This window comes from Oncorhynchus mykiss, chromosome 13 (assembly GCF_057628025.1).
Source record: "Oncorhynchus mykiss isolate SJ-2025 chromosome 13, ASM5762802v1, whole genome shotgun sequence".
NCBI classification, from domain to species: Eukaryota; Metazoa; Chordata; class Actinopteri; order Salmoniformes; family Salmonidae; genus Oncorhynchus; species Oncorhynchus mykiss.
The window spans coordinates 27,348,670-27,373,630 of record NC_143034.1 but is presented as its reverse complement, the minus strand read 5'-3'; the positions used below and the strand labels follow the sequence as shown (position 1 = coordinate 27,373,630).

Here is a 24,961-nt window from a genome sequence, read left to right as displayed (position 1 = left end):
CTGTCATGTATGAGTATGACAATTCATGTACTTACGTTGGGCGGAGCGCCTCTTAAATATCAGCAGTGCAGCAAGGAGTCCAATGACCAGAGATCCTATGACCCCAACTGGGGCTAGCCAGTGGGTGGTGGAATCAAAAGCAAAATCATATTTTGAACCTTCAACTGCGGGGGGAAAATAAACAATTTACAAATTAAATAGGAAATTCACGTGTTTTTGAATTAAATACATGAGGTGCTACTCTATCTGTGACCAGATATAGATGCACAAAGTCCATAATTGAGAACAAATCAAAGTCAAATCCAAAATCAAATCAAATGTATTTGTCACATACACATGGTTAGCAGATGTTAATGCGAGTGTAGCGAAATGCTTGTGCTTCTAGTTCCGACAATGCAGTAATAACCAACGAGTAATCTAACCTAATAATTCCACAACTACTACCTTATACACACAAGTGTAAAGGGATAAATAATATGTACATAAAGATATATGAATGAGTGATGGTACAGAACGGCATAGGCAAGATGCAGTAGATGGTATCGAGTACAGTATATACATATGAGATGAGTAATGTAGGGTATGTAAACAAAGTGGCATAGTTTAAAGTGGCTAGTGATACATGTATTACATAAAGATGCAGTAGATGATATAGAGTACAGTATATTCCTATACATATGAGATGAGTAATGTAGGGTATGTAAACATTATATTAAGTAGCATTGTTTAAAATGGCTAGTGATATATTTTACATCAATTTCCATCAATTCCCATTATTAAAGTGGCTGGAGTTGAGTCAGTGTGTTGGCAGCAGCCACTCAATGTTAGTGGTGGCTGTTTAACAGTCTGATGGCCTTGAGATAGAAGCTGAACAAATGAAATCAGATTGATTATTTGTACAAATATATTCCAGTAGACCTGGATTCAGTCAACCAAAATTCAATGTAATTTCTACTAAATAGAAGTTCCAAAATGTTTCTAAAATATCAAATCCAGAGGAAAAGGTTAGCTATGATTGGTCAAAGTCAGTATCAGGTCATTTCACTTGTTCCAACTTAATTTCCAGCAGAGTAATTTTTCAGATTATTTTGATATCTTAAAATAAACACACAGACTAGTGCTCTTTTCTAATCTAAATATAATCTTAATTTACTTCCTATTGCTAAGAACAATTCGTTTTCGCATCAGATGGATAATTTTTATTTGGAAATTCCCAGCCAGGCAGGTCAGAAAAAAACATTTAAAATGGCTGCCACAGGACAGAAACACAACTGCAGAGACAGAATGTTCTGGTAAGAAGGTATTATGATGACTGCACTGAATCGTGATAAGAGGGAGCCTTAGAGACGGATTGGAGACTATGAGCTCTAATTTGCAACTGGCGCAGGTAGTTACAACTCCACTATCATTATTTCATTATTAACCTAGTAATTTCCTATAGGCTCATCAGATGACAAGTAGACTTGGTTAAGCAAACATCGAAGAGCTTCTGGATTCCTGTTGAAACATGCATGGACTGTTTCTTCCCCAAACCAAGACATTCCTTTTCTTTTTTCCAGTTTCAAGGAAGATGTTCAGTCAGATTGAGGAGCATTTTACGACCTGACCTACTCCACTCCTCAGTGACATGTTGTTCTCTCATTATAAGGCTGACTTTTATTGTGCTCGCACATGATAAAGACATCATAAAAAAGGCCTATACTAATAAATGTAGACTTGATTGAGGCTGAATTGTTTACAATTATCAGGGTCAGGATGAGGGAATTACGAGAGACTGGCATGTTTTGGACTTGACCCTGCTTTTACAAAGGATGACATCACAAACATCGTTCATGTATACCGACCACGATGGCAGAACGTACCTGTGGAACATACAAACGGGATCTCAAATGATGCCTTCCCCTCCTGGACTCCATTGGTGTTGTGCACTGTGCATGAGTAGTTTGTGGAACCACCTGCATGTAGCCTTCAGAACTGTCAGTTTACTGGAGAGGCTAAACAGTTTGTCGTCTGTCTTTTTGGCCAGAAGTTCAGCACTGCCTGTGCAGTTTGTGCCAAACTGGTCAAACCACCAGATCAACCCTTTCTGGTGCCCGCCTGTAGAGTTGCAGAAAATGGTCACGTCTGTGTTCTGTTTGATGCAATTCTCAGGACTGGAACTCATGGTTGGTGATTTGTACATAGCTGGAAGAGAGAGAGGAAGATAAATGATATTACATACATGTGGGTGCAGTTCGCAACAACATCAGCAACAGGCTGGCTTTTGGTTATACGAGTGGTTGTTGTACAGTCTTGTGAAACCCTCTTTCAGAAGGGAAACCAGTTTTACTACATGTTTTCAGAAAAGTGCTGTTTTTGAATGTTCGCACAACCTTAGTATAGAACCGTGTGTAAAGTTATAGTGATTAGATTTTCTGGTGTTACAGTATAGTAATAACAACCACTGTGGTAGAATCTACAGTATAGGAAACGTGGAATGTTAAACCATGCACCTTGTAGTACAGTGTGTACATTGATTAGATTACCTGGTATTACAGTATACCAATGTTCTGCAGTGGTAGAATCTAGAGCATTATGACACCATGGCAACCCTGTATAGAAACATTGATATATAGGGCAGTTACTTATCATTTGTAAACAACCACAGACCTTAAAGGCTGCCATCATCAGTAGATTATGAAGAAACAGATGCCTCAATCAGAATGACCTGAGTGCCAGAGTGACTGTAATCGGACACTTAACAGGAAACAGTCCATTCTCAGGACTGGAACTCATGGTTGGTGATTTGTACATAACTGGAAGAGAGATAGGAAGATAAATGATATTACATACATGTGGGTGCAGTTCGCAACAACGTCAGCGGGTAAACATCGTTAAGACAGACTTTGCACCTTTTCAACGTCCATCCGAGGGTTATAACTTGGAATGAGATTACTGGAGGAGGGATTTTTAATAAACTGGAAAGACATTTCTTCTATCTCTAACACACGTTCTAATTTAGTCTGTGTACACTAGGCCTGTTGTGTAAACACTGATTGCTCTGGCTCCTGCTGTGCTGTCCAATCACACACACACACACACACACACACACACACACACACACACACACACACACACACACACACACACACACACACACACACACACACACGAAAATAGATCTGAACTCCCCCTGAACACATTCCAGAATGAAACATCCTTACCAACTTTGTGTCGTAACTGTGTGTGTGTGTGTGTGTGTGTGTGTGTGTGTGTGTGTGTGTGTGCGAGCGACAACAACGGAAGTTGAATATAACTTTATTTCAACATGTGGGAATCATAACAGCCTGGCTGAGACACACTTAAAATAATGTAATGTTGTATTCTATTCTTCTTCTATTGACCTCCAAGAGATGCTGAATATCTGATCAGTTTTCTCCTTTCATGAACCTGTGCTGAAAGGTGCTTATCTTTTTATAATCACACTTGGTTTTGCTAAGAACAATTAGTTTTGGCATTAGATGGATCCTTTGTCTTGTAAAATCCCCAGCCAGGCTAAAAAACAACAGCTGGAGGACCGCAGAGCAGAAAGAATATTCAAAATGGCTGCCAGAGATGAGAAAAACAACTGCAGACCTACTCCACTCCTCAGTGACATGTTGTTCTCTCATTATAAGGCTGACTTTTATTGTGCTCGCACATGATAAAGACGTCGTAAAAAAGGCCTATACTAATAAATGTAGACTTGATTGAGGCTGAATTGTTTACAATTATCAGGGTCAGGATGAGGGAATTACGAGAGACTGGAATGTTTTGGACCTGACTCTGCTTTTACAAAGGGTGACATCACCAACATATTCATACCCATAGGTAGCAGGCACGGCAGCACGTACCTGAGACTTGCGGCGCTAACTGGATCACAAATGACGCCTTCCCCTCCACGGCACCATTGACATTGAGCACTTTGCACGTGTAGTTTGTGTAACTGGATGTAGCCTTCAGCACTATGAATTTACTGGAGAGGCTAAACAGTCCATCGTCAGTCTCTTTGGCCACCAGTTCAGCCCTGCGCGTCCAATTGTAGCCATCCTGGTCAAACCACCAGATCAACCCTTTCTGGTGCCCGCCTGTAGAGTTGCAGAAAATGGTCACATCTGTGTTCTCTTTGATGTTGGTCTCAGGGATGGAGCTCATGGTTGGAGTTATGTACTTAGCTGGAAGAGAGAGAGAAATCTATCATACATGTGGGTGATATTTGCTACACCAGTAGTTAGTTATACAACGTCAGCGGGTAAACATCGTTAAGACAGACTTTGCACCTTTTCAACGTCCATCCGAGGGTTATAACTTGGAATGAGATTACTGGAGGAGTGATTTTTAATAAACTGGAAAGACTTTTCTTCTATCTCTAACACACGTTCTAATGTAGTCTGTGTACACTAGGCCTATTGTGTAAACACTGATTGCATATCGTGGGTAGAATTACATTATGGAGGCTAGTTGTGGACATTCCCACTGGTACTACTCTGTGCCATTTGAGCACTGTCATTCTGAAACAGAAAGTAACTCTGGCTCCTGCCAAAAAATAGATCTGAACTCCCCCTGAACATATTCCAGAATAAACATCCTTTCCAAACATCAACTTTGTATCATAACTGTATGTGTGTGTGTGTGTGTGTGTGTGTGTGTGACAACAACGGAAGTTGAATAGAACTTCATTTAAACACATGTGGGCATCATAACACCCTGATGAAGGGTGTTATGAGCTGAGACACATTTAAAAAGCTGTTGTATTCTATTCTTATATTGACCTCCAAGAGAGGCTGAATATCTGTTCAGTTTTCTCCTTTCATGAACCGGTGCTGAAAGGTGCTTATCTTTTTATAATCACACTTGGTTGAACTGTAGACAGTACAGGACTCACCTGTGACACTGAGGCTGGTTGTAGCTGTATCATCACCACTGTCTGTTCTCACCATGCATTCATACACCCCCTTGTCGGCCATCTTGGTCTTTGTCAACAACAAGGACACATTCATATTATCCTTGTTCCAGGATGGCTCAGCAAATGTAAATCCAGGTGTTAGGTTAGATGTATCTTTATGGTATTCCAACAAAAGAGGATCAGCTTCCACCCGCTTCCAGGTCACGGTCAAGATGGTCACATTCTCAACAGCTTTGACATTACACTGCAGCAATGACTGCTGACCATAAACCCCATGGTATTCTTCTTTACACTCCAGTTTGACAAATGCTGTGAGTAAAATATAATTTCAGTGAAAAGAGACAACATCAATAAAGAAGATAATTACTGTTATTGGAGTCAGTTTTATCATAATGTGACCAATCTTACTGAACTTTGAGTAAAAAATGATATACAGTTCTCCCGAACCACAAAGTTAACAATCTGCTGAAAACAATACATCTATTTTTGTATACAAAATTTTCTAACCATTATTATGGCACAACTTACTCTCAGGGGAATTTCCAGCTCTGATACAGGCTAAATGGATCGCAAAAAACAGGAAGGTGGTAGCTGAAGTCATCTTTGGATTCCTGAGTAGGAAGAGAGAAATGTACAATGACAACACTTGTCACAGCAGTATGAGGTAAGTCTGTAGACTGCGTGAGGTAGGTCTATAGACCGCCTATCACTCACAGAGTGGCTCTGGACTGTCGTATGGAAATAAAGTCATAAAACAGAAACAAATACAGGTCAACTAAAGTAAAGTGCTGAATAGGTCTTAATTATACTGAACAAAAATATAAACGCAATGTGCAACAATTTCTACAATTTTATTGAGTTACAGTTCATATGACGAAATAAGTCAATTGAAATCAATTCATTAGGCCATAATCTATGGATATCACATGACTGGGAATACAGATGCATCTGTTGGTCAAAGACACCTTTCAAAATAAAAGGGCCTCCCAGTAATTCTGTGCATTCAAATTGACATCGATAAAATGCAATTGTGTTCATTGTCCACAGCTTATGACTGCCCATACCATAACCCCACCGCCACCATTGGAAACTCTGTTCACAACTTTGACTAAGAAAACCGCTTGCCCAAACGACGCAATACACTTGTCTGCAGTTGTGAGGCCGGTTGGACTTACTGCCAAATTCCCTAAAAGGACATTGGAGGTGGATTATGGTATAGAAATATACATTACATTCTCTAACAGCAGCTCTGGTGGACTTGCAGGCAGCATGCCAATTGCACTCTCCCTCAAAACTTGAGACATCTGTGACATTGTGTGGTGTGACAACACTGCACATTTTAGAGTGGCCTTTTATTGTCCCCCAGCACAAGGTGCACCTGTGTAATGAGCATGCTGTTAATCATCTTCTTGATATGCCACACCTCTCAGGTGGATGGATTATCTTGGCAAAGGAGAAATGCTCACTAATAGGGATGTAAACAAATTTGTTCACAACATTTTTCTGGGATCTTTTATTTCAGCTCATGAGACATGGGACCAACACTTTACATGTTGCGTTTATGTTTTTGTTCAGTGTAAGTGCATAGTGAATGAGGGCCTAACACAGGCCATCAGGCAACTGTCCCCTATTAAACTATCTATTTGTCACCTCCCATCTGAATTGTCAACATGCCTGTTTCAACTATTTGTTTGGCAGGCAAATACAATCAAATGTGAACATTATACAAATAGACAAAAGAGAATAACATTTTACATTTTAGTCAGACACTCTTATTCAAAGCGAATTAAGTGTTCATCTTAAGATACACTATGTATATACCAAAGTATGTGAACACCCCTTCAAATTAGTGGATTCGGCTATTTTAGCCACATCCGTTCATGACAGGTGTATAAAATTGAACACAAATCTATGCAATCTCCATAGACAAACATTGGCAGTAGAATGGCCTTACTGAAGAACCCAGTGACTTTCATCGTGGCACCGTCATAGAATGCCACCTTTCCAACAACTGTAAGTTGTTGTAAGTGTAAGTGCTGTTATTGTGAAGTGGAAACATCTAAGTGCGCAAGCTCACAGACTGCGACTGGCGAGTGCTGAAGCGTGTAAAAATGGTCTGTCCTCGGTTGCAACACTCACTACCGAGTTCCAAACTGCCTCTGGAAGCAATGTCAGCACAAGAATTGTTCGTCGGGAGCTTCATGAAATGGGTTTCCATGGCCGAGCAGCCGCACACAAGCCTAAGATCACTATGCGCAATGCTAAGTGTCAGCTGGAGTGGTGTGAAGCTTGCCGCCATTGGACTCTGGAGCAGTGGAAACGCATTCTCTGGAGTGATGAATCACACTTCACCATCTGGCAGTCTGACGGACTAATCTGGGTTTGTCAGATGCCAGGAGAATGCTTCCGGCCTGAATGCATAGAGCACTCTATAAAGTTTGGTGGAGGAGGAATAACGATCTGGGGCTGTTTATCATGGTTCGGACTAGGCCTCTTAGTTCCAGTGAAGGGAAATCTTAATGCTACAGCATACAATGACCTTCTAGACAATTCTGTACTTTCAGCATGACAATGCCCCCGTGCACAAAGCGAGGTCCATACAGAAATGGTTTGTTGAGATCGGTGTGGAAGAACTTGACTGGCCTGCACAGAGTCCTGACCTCAACCCCATTGAACGCCTTTGGGATGAATTAGAACGCCGACTGCAAGCCAGGCCTAATTGCACAACATCAGTGCCTGACCTCACTAATGCTCTTCTGGCTGAATGGAAGCAAGTCCTTCCCAGAAGAGTGGATGCTGTTATAGCAGCAAAGTGGGGACCAACTCCATATTAATGCCCATGATTTTGGAACGAGATGTTTGACGAGCAGGTGTCCACAAACGTTTGGTAATGTAGTCTAGATAGATGGATCAACCACATATCACAATCATTGCGAATACATTTTTCCTCAGTGAAGTAGCAATCAGCAAAGTCAGAGCTAGTAAGGGAGGGAAACGTCAATTTTCACACTGAAGGAAACACATTTTATTATTAAGGAAACAATGTGTGGGAGATGACAGTACTGTTAAATTCATTCAAGTGGCCACCTAAGCTGTTGGAGTTATTCTCCCCCACAATATCCTCATTGCTTCTGGAGCCAATGCAGCTGAACAATGCCCAAAGGAATAAACAGCTGCAATGAGAGAATAAGGGATGTTTTCCTCCCTTGTGAGGGCTACTGGAAGGACATTTTACAGAAAGATGCATGAAATAGGCCTATAGATGCAAGAATGCAGGCAATGATCAAGGGATAAAAGGACATAGGACCCCGCTAACATGGTTGTGGTTTGAGAGAAAAAAGCATCCACATAGTATACTTGACATGTGGAGAAATGTTGGATACACAAAATGAAACATCTGCAGGACTCAGAACCTTCACTTTAATGATTGAACATGATTTAACACAGAATCAACCTTGATTGGCTGGGAAGAAACAGCTTGCCTTACCTGCTGCTGTGGTCAATTCATTGAATGAGAAGAAGAACAGCAGCAAACACTTCAGCAGTGACATCACCATCACCACAGCTGCCTGTATACTGCTGTCTGTCTCTGTCTGACATCTACTTAGAAAGACAGGAAATAGGATACATCTGACATCACAGTTCCTCACAGTCAACCACACCTTCATGTATTACTGCAGTCTAATTTAGAATTCTTCATTTAATCAAATTCTATATATGTTATTATAATTTCAATGGTTTATTGTGTTAGTCAAAAAACATGGTGAGTGGAGAGTTCAGATGGATTGCATTGTTATAAAAACACAACAGACCCATCTGTTAATTAACTTTATGGCATTCACATAACTACAGGCATGTTAAAGCACATCAAAGTTACATCATGTTGTGTTCATGTTATTTATCTGTCAAATGTCGATTTTTCTCAATGTTAATCAAACTCAGCTCATATCTCTTCTCACGCTTTGCGTCATCATTTTAATGTGAGGAGAGAAATTCCTCTAGTGGACATGTTGCCTTCTGTTCAGTGTCACATGTCTAACTTCAGTTCAATCAATCCAGGGTTGTATTCACAAGGGACAAAATGAAAGCTGAGAGGGAGAGGGACCACCTGAACATACGATACGTTTCCCGTTGCAAATTGTTTTGCTACGTTTTGCTACTGTGTACTAATGTACTGTCGCTGGGCTAAAAAAATACAGTGCCTTGCGAAAATATTCACCCCCTTGGCATTTTTCCTATTTTGTTGCCTTATAACCTGAAATTATAATATTTTTTTTGGGGGGGTTGTATCATTTGATTTACACAACATGCCTACCACTTTGAAGATGCAAAATATTATTTTATTATGAAACAAACAAGAAATACGTTTTTAAAAAACTGAAAACTTGAGCATGCATAACTATTCACCCCCCCAAAGTCAATACTTTGTAGAGCCACCTTTTGCAGCAATTACAGCTGCAAGTCTCTTGGGATATGTCTCTATAAGCTTGGCACATCTGGCCACTGGGATTTTTGCCGATTCTTCAAGGCAAAACTGCTCCAGCTCCTTCAATTTGGATGGGTTCCTGCTGGTGTAAAGCAATCTTTAATTCATACCACAGATTCTCAATTGGATTGAGGTCTGGGCTTTGATTAGGCCATTCCAAGACATTTAAATGTTTCCCCTTAAACCATTCGAGTGTTGCTTTAGCAGTATGCTAAGGGTCATTGTCCTGCTGGAAGGTGAACCTCCGTCCCAGTCTCAAATCTCTGGAAGACTGAAACAGGTTTCCATCAAGAATTTCCCTGTAATTTAGCTCCATCCTTCAATTCTGACCAGTTTCACAGTCGCTGCCGATAAAAAACATCCCCACAGCATGATGCTGCCACCACCATGCTTCACTGTGGGTATGGTGTTCTCGGGTTGATGAGAGGTGTTGGGTTTGTACCAGACATAGCATTTCCTTGATGGCCAAAAGCTCAATTTCAGTCTCATCTGACCAGAGTACCTCCTTTCATATGTTTGGGGAGTCTCCCACATGCCTTTTGGCGAACACCAAACATGTTTGCTTATTTTTTTTCTTTAAGCAATGGCTTTTTTTCTGGCCACTCTTCTTTAAAGCCCAGCTCTGTGGAGTGTATGGCTTAGTGGTCCTATGGACAGATACGCCAATCTCCGCTGTGGAGCTTTGCAGCTCCTTCAGGGTTATCTTTGGTATCTTTGTTGCCTCTCTGATGAATGCCCTACTTGCCTGGTCTGTGGGTTTTGGTGGGCGGCCCTCTCTTGGCAGGTTTGTTGTGGTACCATAGTCTTTCCATTTTTTAATAGTGGATTTAATGGTGCTCTGTGGGATGTTCAAAGTTTGATATTTTTCTATAACCCAACCCTGATCTGTACTTCCACACAACTTTGTCCCTGACCTGTTTGGAAAGCTCCTTGGTCTTCATGATGCCGCTTGCTTAGTGGTGTTGCAGACTCTGGGGCCTTTCAGAACAGGTGTATATATACTGAGATCATGTGACAGATTATGTGATGCTTAGATTGCACACAGGTGGACTTAATTTAATTAATTATGTGACTTCTGAAGGTAATTGGTTGCATCAGATCATATTTCGGGGCTTCATAGCAAAGGGAGGAATACATATGCACGCACCCCTTTTCCCCCCCAAAAATCTTATTTTTTTTATTTAAAACAAGTTATTTTTTACATTTCACTTCACCAATTTGGACTATTTTGTGTATGTAAATGACATGAAATCCAAATAAAATCCATTTAAATTACAGGTTGTAATTTAACAAAATAGGAAAAGCGCTTAAAGGGGGGAAACTTTTGCAAGGTACTGTATATAAAACATCATTCTGAAGAAGAAAAAAACATTTCCTTTGTGCCGCAATTATATACATTTTCCTCACAATGCTTTTGGTTCCTTAAAACGTATTAAAACAGTTTAGATCTTAGAACAGAAAAGAATGCAGATTAGCCACCCCAACAATTATGATTTTTTATTTGTTTAAAGATGGTAGTATTTAAAAAACAACAAGTGAAAGTATTTACAAAACGTTCAGTGTAACAACTTTCTCACTGTCCTATATTGAATGAACAGTATCAAGGTGCAGGATCTGAACAGGAATTTCACAGTGCAAAATATACCCGGACATTCTATACAATAGATTATTTACATGTTATATCTGGACAAAGTAAAAAAGCTTTAATCTCAATGATGTATTCATAACAAACAAAGTCACATATAAAAACATACCAAATGTAGCAATAACAAAGTCTGTTATATGGGGTTAGATGCAGAGCAGGCCTCAAGCAGGCATATCTATGTGCTGAAAACAGGAAGTTGACTTTAAAAAAAAAAACGTATTAACAAATCACTTGATAATCACTTCATATATAGACAGGATTCCTCTCTCATCTTGACCTCTTACACTACGAAATAACATGTCTTATTTTTTGTTTGAATTGGGAAATAATCATAACTTGACGCACAAACATCTCAAGCCACCATAGTAGATCAGAGCCAAAATCAACAACAACAAAAAAGATCAAAGTCCAGCCTTCTGTGGAAGAGCCCTGGCTAGTTCCATGCTGACTGGCGTAGAAATAGGTTCATCATATCTGTATCTACAGCGACAACTGCCAAGTGTGCACTTAAGTAAGAAGGAACAGACACTGTCGAGGAGTTGGAAGGAATTGTGGGAGGTGTAGTCTTGTTGTGGACAGCGTTCACCTCAAGTTGCCACAATACAACAACAGATTTCTCAAGTCGATTTGCAATGCCATCAACAGCAGCATGATAGCAGTAAAACATCATGGGAACTGAAACAATCATTATGTAAATAGAAGACAATTGCTGCCCCACAAAAGGTTTTCTAAATGTTTTCCCACATTTTTCATAATCAACCACCAGGTGAAAAAAAGGAAGGAGAAATCAAAAGAAACTGCTGGGGTAGAACTGTTGAAGCAACAGGCTGGCTGCTGGTAACAAGGTTGGGTTAATGTTACAATACGTTCCAGAGGTGACACAAAGTCAAGTCAAAGGTTGAATTCAAAATGGCTCCCTGATTTCCTTCTAGTCAAAAGTGATGTACTATTTATATTTAGCCTAGCATTTCTTCACATACACATTGGAGCAGAATCAAAGTAGAGTATCTACCAGAACCGTCTTTTCAGAGGCGAAACCAGTTTACTTCATATTTTTTGGGGGAAAGTGCTTTGTACACGCGTAAACAAACAACACAGCAACATTGTCAGTCACCTCCTTGTCTGAAGGACAAGTGGAGAATCAGGTTCATGTCAAGCCTGGCATGTTTTCTTCAAAAGTTTCATTGAATGCAGCCCTACATTGAACACCACACAGTGGCTGCTACTGTAGGCTGAATGATAGAACAGCTATTTCCGTGTTCAAATGTTATAGGAGGCATTTGTTCCATTGTTTTTGATGGTAGACCACTCTGGTAGGCCTACATTATGATCAAATAGCCACAGTAGCCAACTTGACCACTATTAAAACTAACTTAAAAGTGGGTACAGCCTCAGTGTTCGGAAGTGGGACAGAATTTTCACAACGTTCAAGTTTGCGCTCAGCGGAACTGAAGTTTGCTCAGTGATGAAAAAAATCAGAAGAAACATTGCTCATGAAACTTCTAGTGTAGTGTGAAACGTTACAAGGATTAGATGGCTTGGTGTTAAGAGTACAGTTTTAACAATCATACTGGTAGAATCTACAGTATACTGACACTATGGCAACCCCATACCGCAGGGATCATCAACTAGATTCAGCCGTGGGCCGATTTTTTTTTCCTGAGTCGGGGGGGGGGGGGGGACATAATTACAAAAAATGTGTAGACTGCAAATTAAACGCAAGAAGCACAAAAATATATCATGTTTGACTAGAACAGAATCATTTCAAACCTTGCTTACATTTCTATATGATCACGTGTCTCTCTATTCTGCATAGGAATACTTGGGAACAGACTTCTTAAATTAAAATAACTTGGAGCTGATTTCCTAGTGTTTTTATAGTTCATTTATGAAAACTTGGGGGGGGGGGAAATAAAACCAATTTGACCCGTGGACAGCCAGTTGGGGAACCCTGCTGTACAGAACCAATCATGTTAGGCTTTCAAACAGAGACTGTTAAAGTCATCAACCACAGTGTTTAAAGGCTAGTATCTATATAAATATAGACCTGAATTGTCCACCAGCAGGTGGCACAAGACAAGAAGAAAGGAGTAAGAGGAAGGCCACAAACAAATCCTCTGTGGTAGGAGCAACAGGCTGGCTTTTGGTTATAAGAGTGGTTGTTGTACAGTCTTGCGAAACCCTCTTTCAGAAGGGAAACCAGTTTTACTACATGTTTTCAGAAAAGTGCTGTTTTTGAATGTTCGCACAACCTTAGTATAGAACCGTGTGTAAAGTTATAGTGATTAGATGGTCTGGTGTTACAGTATAGTAATAACAACCACTGTGGTAGAATCTACAGTATAGGAAACGTGGAATGTTAAACCATGCACCTTGTAGTACAGTGTGTACATTGATTAGATTACCTGGTATTACAGTATACCAATGTTCTGTAGTGGTAGAATCTAGAGCATTATGACACCGTGATGACACAGTGATGGTGACAAGCCCCTTATTGATCGGAAGGGACTGTTTCCTTATTGAAGCATTATGACACCATGGCATTATGACACCATGGCAACCCTGTATAGAAACATTGATATAGAGGGCAGTTACATATCATTTGTAATCAACCACAGACCTTAAAGGCTGCCATCATCAGTAGATTATGAAGAAACAGATGCCTCAATCAGAATGACCTGAGTGCCAAAGTGACTGTCATCGGACACTTAACAGGAAACAGTCCATCAAAAGACAGTGATGGTGACAAGCCCCTCATTTATCGGAAGAGACTGTTTCCTTATTGAAGGAAACAGTCCCTTCCAGAGACTGCCAGTTAACGAATAATTTACTAGAGACTGTCACGCTGGTCCTGTGGACTGTCACTGTTTAGACCTGGACAGAGGGAGGGAGGGAGGGAGGGAGGGAGGGAGGGAGGGAGGGAGGGAGGGAGGGAGGGAGGGAGGGAGTGAAAGAGAGTGAAAGAAAAAGAGAACCGATAGACAGACAGAGAAGGTGAGAGAGAGAGAGAGAGAGAGAGAGAGAGAGAGATAGAGAGAGAGAGATAGAGAGAGAGAGAAAGAAAGAAAGAAAGAGCATAATGTTACACAATAGAAAGTAAAAACAGGAGAGACTTTTCATTAATCATTACAAGGAGCACAAGCAGCATGTAAACTACAAGATAACCACAAGGTTAACTACAGGACAATCAATCATTTAAAAAATCATGTCCCCTAAGAAACCTTGATGCTGAATAGAAAATACAATATATTTTAGACAGATATGTTCATTGTACATGTACAATATAAATATAGATATATTATTTGTAGATTGAACACATGGACACAGTACCTTCTGCCTCAACATCTCCATCATGCCTGGTATCTGGTTGGTGGTCACCTAAAAAAGAAAAAGGCTAAGTCAGAATATGATCTGTGACATATTGTGGAGGAATGTCATCTAACATTTAAATCTCCAGAGGAACATTGCCTCCTTCAAAGTTCAGTGAAATTAAGAGTCGGGCGGAAAGAGAAAAGTTAGTCAAGATAGCAAATCTTCCCTCACAGTGCAGATAGGCCCATATTTCACCCAGCATTACATAATAGTATGACCCAAATACATAATCTCCCTTCACCACAGCCATGCAGCTAAACTAACAAAATGAGTACAGGGGAGAGTCAATTGTTAAGATTTCCCCATTGAAACAATGCAAAATTGTTGCCAACTGGTTTGGCAAACAATTAGTAATTATCAGCACTCCATTTTCTACTCCACTTGTGATGGATGAAACACTACCCTTTGACCTACATTCAATCACCATAATAGTCATGTTTAATAGGAAAGCTAAGACCGATACTGTGTGTACAGCATGTCAGATATTACACAGGGACAGATACTGTGTGTACAGCATATCAGATATTACACAGGGACAGATACCGGGACGGACTGGGACAAGAAACCAGGCCCATTTCTGGACAGATACTGTGTGTACAGCATATCAGATATTACACAGGGACAGATACTGTGTGTACAGCATGTCAGATATTACACAGGGACAGATACCGGGACGGACTGGAACAAGAAACCAGGCCCATTCCTGCCCTGGACTTATAGGACAGATACTGTGTGTACAGCATATCAGATATTACACAGGGACAGATACCAGGACGGACTGGGACAAGAAACCAGGCCCATTCCTGCCCTGGACTTATAGGACAGATACTGTATGTACAGCATATCAGATATTACACAGGGACCGATACTGGGACGGACTGGGACAAGAAACCAGGCCCATTCCTGCCCTGGACTTATAGGACAGATACTGTATGTACAGCATATCAGATATTACACAGGGACAGATACCGGGACGGACTGGGACAAGAAACCAGGCCCATTTCTGCCCTAGACTTATAGGACAGATACTGTATGTACAGCATATCAGATATTACACAGGGACAGATACTGGGACGGACTGGGACAAGAAACCAGGCCCATTCCTGCCCTGGACTTATAGGACAGATACTGTGTGTACAGCATGTCAGATATTACACAGGGACAGATACCGGGACAGACTGGGACAAGAAACCAGGCCCATTTATGGACAGATACTGTATGTACAGCATATCAGACATAAGGGCCCAATGTAAACAAAATATCCCCCTCTGAAGCAACACTAAAGAGGAACTGATGGAGGATGTGGTTAGTGAGGAGATTTGGAAGGGTGAGAACAGACAGACATGTGTTCCGGGTGAGTGGCCACAGTTCCCCAGTTTTACTGTCCAAGGCTGAGTGGCGAGTTTCACAAACCAAAATCATGTGAATGCTTGCCTGGTCAAATATCTGTTTGACCTACTCTTGCCAACTCCATGGCTCATTGTCAAGACAAAAATGTTAGGCATGACAATGAGTGACAAGGATTTGGCATGATAGACCAAACAGACTGGCACTCAGGCTATGTGAGTGCATTATGGAGTGTTGTTGTAATTTATAACAGCTATAAAAGTATTATAAAAAGTTCTAATTTATAAGTTATAAAAGTATAAAACAAAAATATAAAACATCATTCCAAATATGATGCTGGTCATTATAAAGTATATGTATTGCTTGCACAGTGTATTCTGTGAACTGTCTAGGAAAGATGGGAAAGAATAAATCTAAAGTGACAAATAAACATAAAATATTCAATATTTCAATAAATAGTGAATATCGAAGGACATACTCATTAACGGAAAGGTGGACTGCCTTCGAGCTCCTCTCAAAAATGACACAAAACCTAAATGAAATCAAAAAAGATCATCTTTAAACCAAAAGTAATGTTGATGAACAATAAATAGCCTACTAGTGTAGTTAATGCTTAATCCATTAATAGATAATAGTATTATTATAATAGTATTCACTGAGTATACAAAACATCAAGGACACCTGCTCTTTCCATGACATAGACTGACCAGGTGAATCCAGGTGAAAGCTATGATCCCTTATTGATGTCACTTGTTAAATCCACTTCAATCAGTGTAGATGAAGGGGAGGACACACGTTTTAAGAAGGGTTTAAGCCTTGATACAATTGAGACATGGATTGTGTATGTGAGCCATTCCGAGGGTGAATGGGCAAGACAAAAGATTTTAGTGCCTTTGAACGGGGTATGGTAGTAGGTCCCAGGCGCAATTGTAGAACTGCAACACTACTGGGTTTTTCTACGCTCATCAGTTTCCTGTGTGTATCAAGAATGGTCCACCACCTGAAGGACAACCAGCCAACTTGACACAACTGTGGGAAGCATTGGAGTCTACATGGGCCAGCATCCCTGTATAACGCTATCGACACCTTGTAGAGTTCATCCCCTGACAAAATGAGGATGTTCTGAGGGCAAAAGGGGTTTGCAACTTAATAATAGGAAGGTGTTCCTAATGTCAGGTATACTAAGTGTATATTATAATAGTAATATGGATTGGATTAAGTATTAACTATACTGCTATTCATGGTTAATAGCATGCCACAACATGTCACTGATTTGACTACTATAAATGATTGGCTGAGTTGTGTAATACCCCATGCAAAGGAAAAAATGGATGGCTGCCAGAGCATGTAGGCTTGGCAGAGGCAGGACCACTGTACAGGGCCACTGTATTGTTGACTATGTTTTGTTTATTCCATGTGTAACTCTGTGTTGTTGTATGTGTCGAATTGCTACGCTTTATCTTGGCCAGGTCGCTGTTGTAAATGAGAACTTGTTCTCAACTAGCCTACCTGGTTAAATAAAGGTGAAATAAATAAGCAGGTTAATCTAGCACTAAGCTAGCATGAAAAACATATACATGATCAGATACATGATCAAAGCTCCATGTAGTGATATTTGTTAATGGAGTTATACACAGACAACAGTCTCTACTGTATGAGTATGACAATTCATGTACTTACGTTGGGTGGAGCGCCTTTTAAATATCAGCAGCGCAGCAAGGAGTCCAATGACCAGAGATCCTATGACTACAACCGGGGCTAGCCAGTGGATGGTGGAATCAGAATCCAAATTGTCAGCGTTCATTTCTGGACATACAAAATGGACATAAATTGGGAGTTACAAAATAAATAGGCAATTGATATGAAGTCAAGAGAAAAAGGTTAGTTGTGCTTGGGTCAAAGTCAGTGTCAGGGCGTTTCACACACACAGACTTGAGCTCTGTTCAAATCTGCATGTGTCTTAATAACCTTTTACTGCGGTGGGCTAAATCAAGGTCACACAGAGAGATTGTTAGTCTAAAACAAATCTTGAAGACTGAAATTCAACAAAACCTTTTGACATAGAAACACCGAATTTGTTTAAAAAATAAAAAATAAAAATCTTTATTTGGTTTTGAAATTCTGAAAAATATTCAGAATCATTTCACCCATGAGGCCAAAGAGGGCACTTTTGGTCATTGACAGCAGGAAAGGGCTACTTAACTTCCCATTGCTAAGAACAATTAGTTTTGGCATTAGATGGATCCTTTGTCTTGTAAAATCCCCAGCCAGGCTAAAAAACAACAGCTGGAGGACCGCAGAGCAGAAAGAATATTCAAAATGGCTGCCAGAGATGAGAAAAACAACTGCAGAGACAGAATGTTCTGGTAAGAAGGTATTATGATGACTGCACTGAATCGTGACAAGAGGGAGCATTAGAGACAGATTGGGGACTATGAGCTCTAATTTGCAACTGGTGCAGGTAGTTACAACTCCACTATCATTACTTCCCTCTCTATAGACCAATTGGATCAGATCAACCTAGTAATTTCCTATAGGCTCATCAGATGACAAGTAGACTGGGTTAAGCAAACATCGAAGAGCTTCTGGATTCCTGTTGAAACACGCATGAATAGAGCTTGCCGGCTTGTAATCCTAAAACCCGCAAATGAGTTATTCTTGATTCGTTCAGCCATTCCTATGGCGAAAATTCATGGGGGAAAAATACGGTTTTGAGATAAACGCCGAAAATAAGGTCTGAGGTTAACACAGGTTTAGGAGATTTTATACATTTTGTTCTATGAGATAATATCAGTCAGGGCAACATGACCTTTATGAATTATGAAGCCTTTATGTGCTTTACTAAATGACATAAAGGCTTCGAAATTCACAAAAAGTTATGTTAACTGACGAAGATTTATCTCGTAGAACTAAACGTATAAAATCTCCTAAGCCTTTGTTTACCACAGACCTTATTTTTGGCCTTTATCCAAAAACCCTAGAGAAACTAATTTTCCCCATAGGCTTTGTCCAACAAACCATTGGGGGAGTTAGTGCCTACAAAAATATGCCATTACTATTGCTCTCTGTTGTTTCTTACCCAAACCAACACAAGCATTTTCCTTTTTTCCAGTTTCAAGGAAGATGTTCAGTCAGATTGAGGAGCATTTTACGGCCTGACCTACTCCACTCCTCAGTGACATGTTGTTCTCTCATTATAAGGCTGACTTTTATTGTGCTCGCACATGATAAAGACATCATAAAAAAGGCCTATACTAATAAATGTAGACTTGATTGAGGCTGAATTGTTTACAATTATCAGGGTCAGGATGAGGGAATACGAGAGACTGGAATGTTTTGGACCTGACTCTGCTTTTACAAAGGGTGACATCACCAACATATTCATACCCATAGGTAGCAGGCACGGCAGCACGTACCTGAGACTTGCGGCGCTAACTGGATCACAAATGACGCCTTCCCCTCCACGGCACCATTGACATTGAGCACTTTGCACGTGTAGTTTGTGTAACTGGATGTAGCCTTCAGCACTATGAATTTACTGGAGAGGCTAAACAGTCCATCGTCAGTCTCTTTGGCCACCAGTTCAGCCCTGCGCGTCCAATTGTAGCCATCCTGGTCAAACCACCAGATCAACCCTGTCTGTTGCCCGCCTGTAGAGTTGCAGAAAATGGTCACATCTGTGTTCTCTTTGATGTTGGTCTCAGGGATGGAGCTCATGGTTGGAGTTATGTACTTAGCTGGAAGAGAGAGAGAGAAATCTATCATACATGTGGGTGATATTTGCTACACCAGTAGTTAGTTATACAACGTCAGCGGGTAAACATCGTTAAGACAGACTTTGCACCTTTTCAACGTCCATCCGAGGGTTATAACTTGGAATGAGATTACTGGAGGAGTGATTTTTAATAAACTGGAAAGACATTTCTTCTATCTCTAACACACGTTCTAATGTAGTCTGTGTACACTAGGCCTATTGTGTAAACACTGATTGCATATCGTGGGTAGAATTACATTATGGAGGCTAGTTGTGGACATTCCCACTGGTACTACTCTGTGCCATTTGAGCACTGTCATTCTGAAACAGAAAGTAACTCTGGCTCCTACCAAAAAATAGATCTGAACTCCCCCTGAACATATTCCAGAATAAACATCCTTTCCAAACATCAACTTTGTATCATAACTGTATGTGTGTGTGTGTGTGTGTGTGTGTGTGTGTGTGTGTGTGTGTGACAACAACGGAAGTTGAATAGAACTTCATTTAAACACATGTGGGCATCATAACACCCTGATGAAGGGTGTTATGAGCTGAGACACATTTAAAAAGCTGTTGTATTCTATTCTTATATTGACCTCCAAGAGAGGCTGAATATCTGTTCAGTTTTCTCCTTTCATGAACCGGTGCTGAAAGGTGCTTATCTTTTTATAATCACACTTGGTTGAACTGTAGACAGTACAGGACTCACCTGTGACACTGAGGCTGGTTGTAGCTGTATCATCACCACTGTCTGTTCTCACCATGCATTCATACACACCCTTGTCGGCCATCTTGGTATTTGTCAACAACAAGGACACATTCATATTATCCTTGTTCCAGGATGGCTCAGCAAATGTAAATCCAGGTGTTAGGTTAGATGTATCTTTATGGTATTCCAACAAAAGAGGATCAGCTTCCACCCGCTTCCAGGTCACGGTCAAGATGGTCACGTTCTCAACAGCTTTGACAATACACTGCAGCAATGACTGCTGACCATAAACCCCATGGTATTCTTCTTTACACTCCAGTTTGATAAATTCTGTGAGTAAAATATCATGACAGAGACAAATTGACAATAATACAAGACAGAATTACTAGTATAGTAGTCAGTTTTATCATAATGTGACCAATCTTATCGAACTTTTAGTTAACAATCAGCTGAAAATAATAAATACATTTTTGTATATAACATTTTACAACCATTATTATGGCAGTCATGGCACAACTTACTCTCAGAGGAATTTCCAGCTCTGATACAGGCTAAATGGATCGCAAAAAACAGGAAGGTGGTAGCTGAGGTCATCTTTGGATTCCTGAGTAGGAAGAGAGAAATGTACAATGACAACACTTGTCACAGCAGTATGAGGTGTTAGGTTTTAATTATCAGAGTAACTGAACTCGACCCCCTTCATCACTAATCCACGACTCTCCCCCCTTATTAATGTCTGCCACATACGATTGTTTTCCCTACACTCAGTACATTCCAAGCTTCATTGCACCCACCATATACCTTCCTCCTACAGATAACCATTAACTTCTGGTGTAGACCCTCTAAACCTAAGCACTCAATATTTCAATAGGATACCTGATAATTAACCCTATCCCAAGTCCAGGAGTTAGAACCCAGAATCCATCAGAGGTAAGTCTATAGACTGCCTGTCGCTCACAAAGTGCCTCTGGACTGTTCTCCGAAAATAAAAATAAAACAGTGGCTAACAGAAACAAATCCAATTTGACTAAAAGTAAAGTGGTGAATAGGTCTTAACTAAGTACATTGTGAATGAAGGCCTAACATAGCTAAATAGGGGACAGTTGACGGTGTTGCCTATCTACTGGTCACCTCCCATCTGGACTGTCAACATGTCTGTTTCAACTATTTCCTTGACAGAGAAATGCAACAAAATGTGAACATTATACAAATAGACAAAAGAGCATAACACTCACTGAAGGAAACACATTCTATTATTAAGGAAACAATTGTGTGGGAGATGACAGTACTGTTAAATTCATTCAAGTGGCCACTAAAGCTGTTGGAGTTATTCTCCCCCATAAAATCCTCAGTGTTTCTAGAGCCAATGCAGCTACACAATGCCCAAAGGACTAAACAGCTGCAATGGAAGAATAAGGGCGTTTTTTGGGGCTCCCTAGTGAGGGCTTCTGGAGGGACCTTTAATTGAAAGATGCATGAAATAGGCCTACAGATGCAAAAATGTATGCAATAATCAAGGGACAAATGTGCAATATCCCCCTCTTCAATTTGTTATTTAGCACACTCGTTGTCGTAGAATCCCATTACACTTCACTTTAGGGGGAAGTAAATGAGAAGGAAGTTCTGCCAGTACAACTTAGCCCATGAACTTAGCACTTAACTTGATTGTGGTTTGAAGCCAAAAACAAACAAACACTTCCATATAGTATACATGTAGAGAAAGCTCCAAAATGTTTGATATACAAAATTAAACATAACCTGCTTGGAAATGCAGCACTCAGACTTTTCACTGGGCAAATATACATAGTTTTGCGATGCAAATAGACACCCACTGGCAATGGGCACACACTGGTTGAAATAACGTTGTTTCCACGTCCTTTAAATGAAATTATGTTGAACCAACATTGACGTTGAATTGACGTCTGTACTATAATGGGCATTCTCTTCGGGGTGCCGGCTTTTCGGGGTGCCGGCTCATTTGGCTCTGTTCACTTAAAAGAGAAGGCTCATTGGGTTCCCAAACGGTTCTTCTCTCAAAATGTTTAAAAATGTACATAGAACCATGAAAGAAAATGCTAATCTTCAACGTAAAGCTCAAATGAAGGCTATCATTTTTTCAGATTGTGAAATGCGCGTTCAGAAAAAATGTTACCTGGCCAAATATGGAATATTACGTATTTTTTTAACACACAGCAAACATGAGCATGGACCAGATTCACAATCTCCCCTTTATTTATTGTTTCTGCAGTGAAGATTCACCCTCTTTCGATAATTATTTTGTAACCTATCTGCATTAAATTTGAGCTCAAAAATCAATAATCGCAGTATGCAAATCATGGAGCCAATTGGCCGGCTCTTTTTTTAATCGGTAAACGCACACCTGTAAAGCAATATGGTCAACAATTAATAAACTTTAAATAATATAAAGAGAAGCTAGGCTAGAGACACGGAAAACGTTAAAATCTTACCGCACAAATGCTTCAGGTTGTTACAGTGTGGAAGGTTAGAGTGAATCTGATTAAAGATTACACTGACAGGCTGTCTAAACTTTCGGTTTCGATTTGACGCATTGGTCGTTTTATGGTCATTGCAGTACGCAAACCTCTCAACAGCGGCAAGGTGACGGTTCAGGAGAGGGTTGGTCCTTATACCTTAGTGAATTTATATAAAATATCCAAAATAACAAATGATTAAACATTCAAACAAAGGTCTGTTTTAGACATTTTAATAATTTGTCAAATGTACAGGACCACTTAGGGTTAAGTGCCTTGCTCAAGAGATGTTTCACCTAGTTGGCTCAGGATTTCGAACCAGCAACCTTTCGGTTACTTGCCCAACGCGCTTAACCACTTGGCTACCTGCCTAGACCCAGTTCCTTTGCTTTTCTCATGTGAAAATAAATGTCCCCCACAAGTTATCGTTTGTGCACATATGCCTCCGCACATGCAGGACTTCTACTTTGACACGAAGAAAGCAGAGAGGAGGTGGGTCTATCAGGCAAGGGGATAGCATCGTCACGTCGGGACTAGGGGACATCATGGAGTAGCAGAATTCATGGACTGGGGGGCCTTCAATTATTTAATTGAACAAATGGCGGATGGACAGCATTAAATTAACTTTGTCATCATTGGACCGATGGGTGATTGTGTAGCCCTACAGTTGGAGAATACTGTTCTAGAGCCAATTCATCCAAACACTGGTTGACTTTTGAATTTTCTGTAAAGGTCAGAAATGTAGTGTGTTAACATTGGTGTTTCAAGTGCAGGTGCTGCATGAACTTGGTTATAGAACCCATCCACCTCATTGGGAAGGAGACCAGGAAGGGTATTGAGCAGCCTTGGGTCCAGATCAAGTGGGCCTACACAAATACGCAAATAATGCTTGTAAAAAAAGTACAATTATTTGTAAATGACTATAGGTTGATGATTTACTGGTATGTGGATAAGTAATTTAAACTACATTTTATTCAAAAAAAATTTTTAAATGAAAGTGGTTGCCTTAGTCACTCAGTCATGTATTGTAATTAATGTATCTGTTTCTGTGATGAAATGAACATTTCTTCAACATTGAATATCACTGTCACAGCTTGTCACATGTCTGAGAGAGACTTACATGGTTATCAAAATGTCACGCCAGGGTAAACCTACACGAAACACAGCCCTTATTTTAAGTGTTTCTAAAAATCCACTGTGGGAAAAATGATTTGTGGAAAACGATTGGAACCATTTCCCTTCTTGACCGCTAGGTTTTATGGACACCTCCACTGTTGGGCTCTATGGGGCTGAATGGCACAACAAAACAACAAGACGCCACGCTCTCCCAACGTGTCCATCATAGAGCGGGCTACAGAAGAAACATCAAAGAAGATCGATAATCTGTCATAAACTGTCAATCAACTACACAAAACTGTGAGCGAGAACAAGGAAAAAGAAAAGATAAGAAAATGAAATCCAAAAATAATGAGCTGTGTGAGAATGTAGCTGAACTTCAGAGGAACTCTCGCAGGTGGAATCTGAAAATCCAAGGTATAAAAGGGGTAGAGGGAGAGGATATTAGCGAAGTAGTCATTAATATCCTGGGAAAAGTGGCTCCGTGCATCAAAGACAGGCTAAGAGACGTGATTGATGTGGTACATCGACTTGGGAAACGAAGATCTGTTGGACCCCCTCGCAATATCATCTTGCGCTTAACTATGCACCATTACAGGGACATCATATGGAACATGGCCTAGGGGAACACGTTTCTGGACGAGAAGAAGCTCCGCATCAAAGAAGCTCTGATACCGCAGGATCAGGCTGCCAGAGAGAAACTGTGGCCGCTTATACAGAAGGCGCGACAAGAAGGAAAGAAGGCGGGGTTCAAGGGCCCACACGCGTTTATCGAAGGAAGAATGATTACTGGGTAACCAAATTGGAACTGTGAGTACTACCATGAGTACAGTTAATGTACTGCCACGAATAAACATACCATTCTAACTACAACTGATGAACACTTGCCTAAGAATAGGAAGTAAATAGATTTGTTATTCTGTTAACCACCGCTGCCTCAGCTGAGCGTAGTTTTCCGTCGGAGTAATCCTCTCAAGGTTCACTGTTTGTTTTATTGTTCACATTAATACTGGTTGTCTAATTTGTGTTCTTTCTTTTTTAATGCAGGAGTTCGTTTTCAATTCACTCAATATTGTTAGTCTGAATGCTAGGGGTTTGAGAAATCCAACAAAAAGG

The 24,961-nt window shown here is 40.4% G+C and overlaps 2 protein-coding genes and 1 long non-coding RNA gene across 4 annotated transcripts; all 3 read right to left on the bottom strand.

Moving 5' to 3' along the window:
• Positions 1–303: 303 nt before the first annotated feature.
• On the bottom strand, positions 304–2,795 carry LOC149978801 (uncharacterized). The gene is made up of 2 exons (XR_016485777.1): positions 2,650–2,795; positions 304–2,184 (listed from the first exon to the last, which is right to left on the bottom strand). It is a non-coding gene; the product is annotated as an uncharacterized LOC149978801 (long non-coding RNA).
• A 486-nt stretch (positions 2,796–3,281) lies between these two features.
• LOC110485817 (CD276 antigen) lies at positions 3,282–22,809 on the bottom strand. The gene is made up of 4 exons (XM_021557000.3): positions 22,706–22,809; positions 5,453–5,535; positions 4,904–5,233; positions 3,282–4,193 (listed from the first exon to the last, which is right to left on the bottom strand). Exons 2-4 carry the CDS (start codon positions 5,523–5,525, stop codon positions 3,838–3,840), a joined length of 759 nt encoding a protein of 252 aa, XP_021412675.3. The 5' UTR covers positions 5,526–5,535; positions 22,706–22,809; the 3' UTR covers positions 3,282–3,837.
• Positions 10,893–23,201, bottom strand: LOC110485816 (uncharacterized). 2 transcript variants are annotated; one of them, XM_036940484.2, is made up of 8 exons: positions 22,706–23,201; positions 20,759–20,841; positions 20,238–20,567; positions 19,191–19,511; positions 17,455–17,580; positions 16,253–16,306; positions 14,386–14,433; positions 10,893–13,929 (listed from the first exon to the last, which is right to left on the bottom strand). In XM_036940484.2, the coding sequence occupies exons 2-8, from the start codon at positions 20,829–20,831 to the stop codon at positions 13,886–13,888; spliced, it is 996 nt and encodes a 331-aa protein (XP_036796379.2). In that variant the 5' UTR covers positions 20,832–20,841; positions 22,706–23,201; the 3' UTR covers positions 10,893–13,885. The 2 variants fall into 2 exon arrangements, with proteins under 2 accessions (XP_036796379.2, XP_036796380.2); XM_036940485.2 differs by lacking the exon at positions 16,253–16,306 and having other exon boundaries at positions 22,706–22,839.
• Positions 23,202–24,961: the final 1,760 nt, after the last annotated feature.

Bases quoted from the DNA above. Each gene is read 5' to 3' on its own strand.
- LOC110485816 (XM_036940484.2), bottom strand. From the start codon at position 20,831: ATGACCTCAGCTACCACCTTCCTGTTTTTTGCGATCCATTTAGCCTGT. The intron at 19,512-20,237 runs GTGAGTCCTGTA...TCTCTCTTCCAG, and splicing joins AACCAGCCTCAGTGTCACAG to CTAAGTACATAACTCCAACC. The intron at 14,434-16,252 runs GTATGTCCTTCG...TTTCTTTTTTAG, and splicing joins GTCCACCTTTCCGTTAATGA to GTGACCACCAACCAGATACC.
- LOC110485817 (XM_021557000.3), bottom strand. From the start codon at position 5,525: ATGACTTCAGCTACCACCTTCCTGTTTTTTGCGATCCATTTAGCCTGT. The intron at 5,234-5,452 runs GTAAGTTGTGCC...TTTTACTCACAG, and splicing joins AGCTGGAAATTCCCCTGAGA to CATTTGTCAAACTGGAGTGT. The intron at 4,194-4,903 runs GTGAGTCCTGTA...TCTCTCTTCCAG, and splicing joins AACCAGCCTCAGTGTCACAG to CTAAGTACATAACTCCAACC.